The sequence below is a fragment of the Egretta garzetta genome, unplaced genomic scaffold (assembly GCF_000687185.1).
Source record: "Egretta garzetta isolate BGI_Z169 unplaced genomic scaffold, ASM68718v1 scaffold96, whole genome shotgun sequence".
Taxonomy (NCBI): Eukaryota; Metazoa; Chordata; class Aves; order Pelecaniformes; family Ardeidae; genus Egretta; species Egretta garzetta.
The window spans coordinates 724,260-727,068 of NW_009259965.1; the positions used below are offsets into that span (position 1 = coordinate 724,260).

General features: G+C 52.3%; 1 protein-coding gene across 1 annotated transcript in view; it reads right to left on the bottom strand.

Annotated features, from left to right (window-relative positions):
- Positions 1 to 2,407, bottom strand: part of MTURN (maturin, neural progenitor differentiation regulator homolog) — a 17,698-nt gene extending 15,291 nt beyond the window's left edge. The window contains exon 1 of the mRNA XM_009640200.1: positions 2,345 to 2,407. Coding sequence (XP_009638495.1) covers positions 2,345 to 2,407 — 63 coding nt within the window. The remainder of the gene's footprint in view (positions 1 to 2,344) is intronic.
- Positions 2,408 to 2,809: the final 402 nt, after the last annotated feature.

Consider the following 2,809-nt stretch of genomic DNA (forward strand, 5'->3'; position numbering starts at 1 on the left):
AGGCGGATTGAGCCCATGACGCTGGAAAGGCTTTCGGTTTGTGTCAACGACGCTGGGGACCGATGGGTTCGTGGTTAGGTTCCTGCTGCCTCTTCCTACCATATCCCAAGGGATTGTCTACGTCCAGCAAGGTATATGAGATGCGAAAGCTGATCGGCGTTTATAAAGCGCCTTGGATTTTCATCGGTGTCTACTGCGCCACGAAGGAAAACAAATCCCCCACAGACCTGAGTGGGTTTTTGGCTGGAAGCCCGGGACCTCGTGGAGGTCACCAGGTAGTGCGGAGTCCGTACGTGGCAGCGGGTAGGAGAGTTTGCGTGGGCAAAGGCAACACTGGCTTCCAAATAATGCCCAGGGACTGTTACTTGTCCCCAGACTGCATTTCCACCTCGGGTACCAAATGCCCGGCCGATGGGGGCTGCGTTACGCATCATACACTCCCCTCATACATATTAGTTGGTGCATAAATCATTCAAGCACTGATGAAGTAGCTGATGAGGTCACGAGCTGCGAAGGGGATGAGGCTGAGCAGGGCAATGCCAGCAAGGCTGTGGCAAGGAGGCACCCACCCTGCCTCCGCCTGGCCTGGGGCACGCTCCGAGCACCCACGCTGCTGTGCTCGGCCCTGCTGTCATCAGCTCCTGCCCCCCAGCTTCGCCCAGCTGCGGGCACGGGCGTGGTGGAGCTTGGTACTGATGGTACCATGGAGAAAAAAACCTCCACTGGCATTGCAGCTGAGCACTGAGGTATCAGGAAGTATCAGCAACATGAGTGCTCATGCAACCATGCCTCAGCCCCTTTGTGCACGTGGGATGTGATTGCCTGCTGGTTTTGCCACAAAAGTTTCACTGTTTCATTTATTCCGCATGGATATTCTGGATATTGCCCTCGTTCCTAAGGTGCTACTAGAGGAGCAAGCTGAGCAGGAAGGAGGACCTGTGCTTTTGCAGGCAGCCCAGGGCAGGAGTGGTGAGTCCTCAACGGCTAGAAAGGAAATCCTAAACGGCTTGCCATTTCCCCAAGGAGGCAGGGGTCCTGCAGAAACCCAAAAATGACCTCAGGCTGTCCAGGCTCCGGGGCCTGGCGAGGCTGTGGGGTCCATGGGAAGCTTTGCCAATGCAACTCTTTCAGTGTTTGGTGTTTGGTGGTTTTTTTTTTTCCCCAAATGTAACGTAAAGTAATTAGCATGAAAATTGGACATGGAAAAATACAGCCCTTTCTCCTAAACGGTGGCATTGTCAGCTTGCCTGCAACTGGTGGCAGCACCTGGTAGGTATCTCCCCCGCCACAGCACTCAGCCACCAAGGATGACCCCAATCCTGCCCTCTCTTTGTGCCTCCCCAGGATATGGCCTTGTTTTCTGTCTTCCCCAAAGATGGTGTTGGCATTGGGTAAGGATGCGGTGGTGGGAGCAAAGTCTTGGCCTTCCCTCTCGCTGGCGGGGCGTGCGTGGGGTTTGGTACCTGGGTTTGACCAAGGGGGGGCAGCCGGCCAGCCATGTCCTCCTGGCTGGCAGCGCCCTGGCCTGTGGCAGCAAGGGGGGGTCAAGGCTGCATCGCGAGCAGCCACAATCTCAAATAAACGAGGTCTTGATGTTAACACCTATGATTTATGTGCATTTTCAAAGCCCCACGTGAATGTCTTTTTAGTCCTTAAAATGTCGCTTTGAATTATGTGCTGTTCGTTATCTCCTTTCTGTGGGGTAGGGAAGCTGACAGGTTTCGAATGAGATTTTAAATATCTTATTGCAGCACGCGCTGCAAAATCCTTTGTCATGTCTGAAAGCATAGCCATTCAAACCAGACAGCCGTGCTTATTTGTTTATTTACATGTGATGAGTCTCTTTGCCCTTACACCTGTACCCCAAAAACAGATTTTAAAAACAACCCGGTAAAGGGTGGTGATTCTGGCAATGCTAGAAAGCAACCTGCAGAAGTGCTGCTTGCAAAGCAAGCCAGGCTCGGCGGCCCCGGCCATCGCACCGACGCCAGGGGCTGAGAGATGGCAACGCGGATGCGAGGTGGATGCAGTGCTTGTGACACCCTTCTGCCTCTCTGCAAGTCAAAAGCAGAAGCACTCGCTGCTCATTTGGGTAGACAGGTAGGTGGCCAGCAGTGCTGTACTGTGCCTCAGCTTTTCAAAAATACTGTGTAAATCACGCACATGGTTTTGCTTCCGACTTGCTCCAAATACCAATAAGCATCCGTGCCCCAAAGGACGGCCTCATAAGGGGAGCAGCTGTCTTCTTGGGACAGGAGGAAAGGGGAGGTCGAGAAGCTCTCTGCTGTGGCAAGGACGGCTTGCAGAAGGGAAACTGCACCAGAGGGAAGGCATTTCCCCCTACCTTGCGGGGATGCACTTCTATTTCCATCTCCCTCTGGGACACAGCAGCTCCAGTGCTTTCCATTGCCCCAACACAAGCTATCACAAGGTCAGGGAAATGTTGCTAGATCATTTCAGAGGGATGCCACTAACCAGTAACTATCGCCTACTGGAAATGGCATTTGACTCTGAAGAGCGTATGGAGAGTATTAGGAAGGGAGAGCACATGCACTGCCATAGCCCTGCTAATTGAATCAGAAATATAAGTATTGGCATTTTACAGGTGACTTCTGGTTTTATGCAGGTTCTCCCCCTTCTCAGAAATGAAATTGTCAAGTCAAACGTGAATTACAGCATGCGTGTTGAGCGGATAAACCAATTTTCTGCCATTTGCGTGTGTTGGAGGAGGTATGGAAGGGAAAGTTTTTAAAGTGTCAGGTACCTGGCTCCCAGAAGTTACCTTTGCTTTTACCTTGCCTCCGAGACG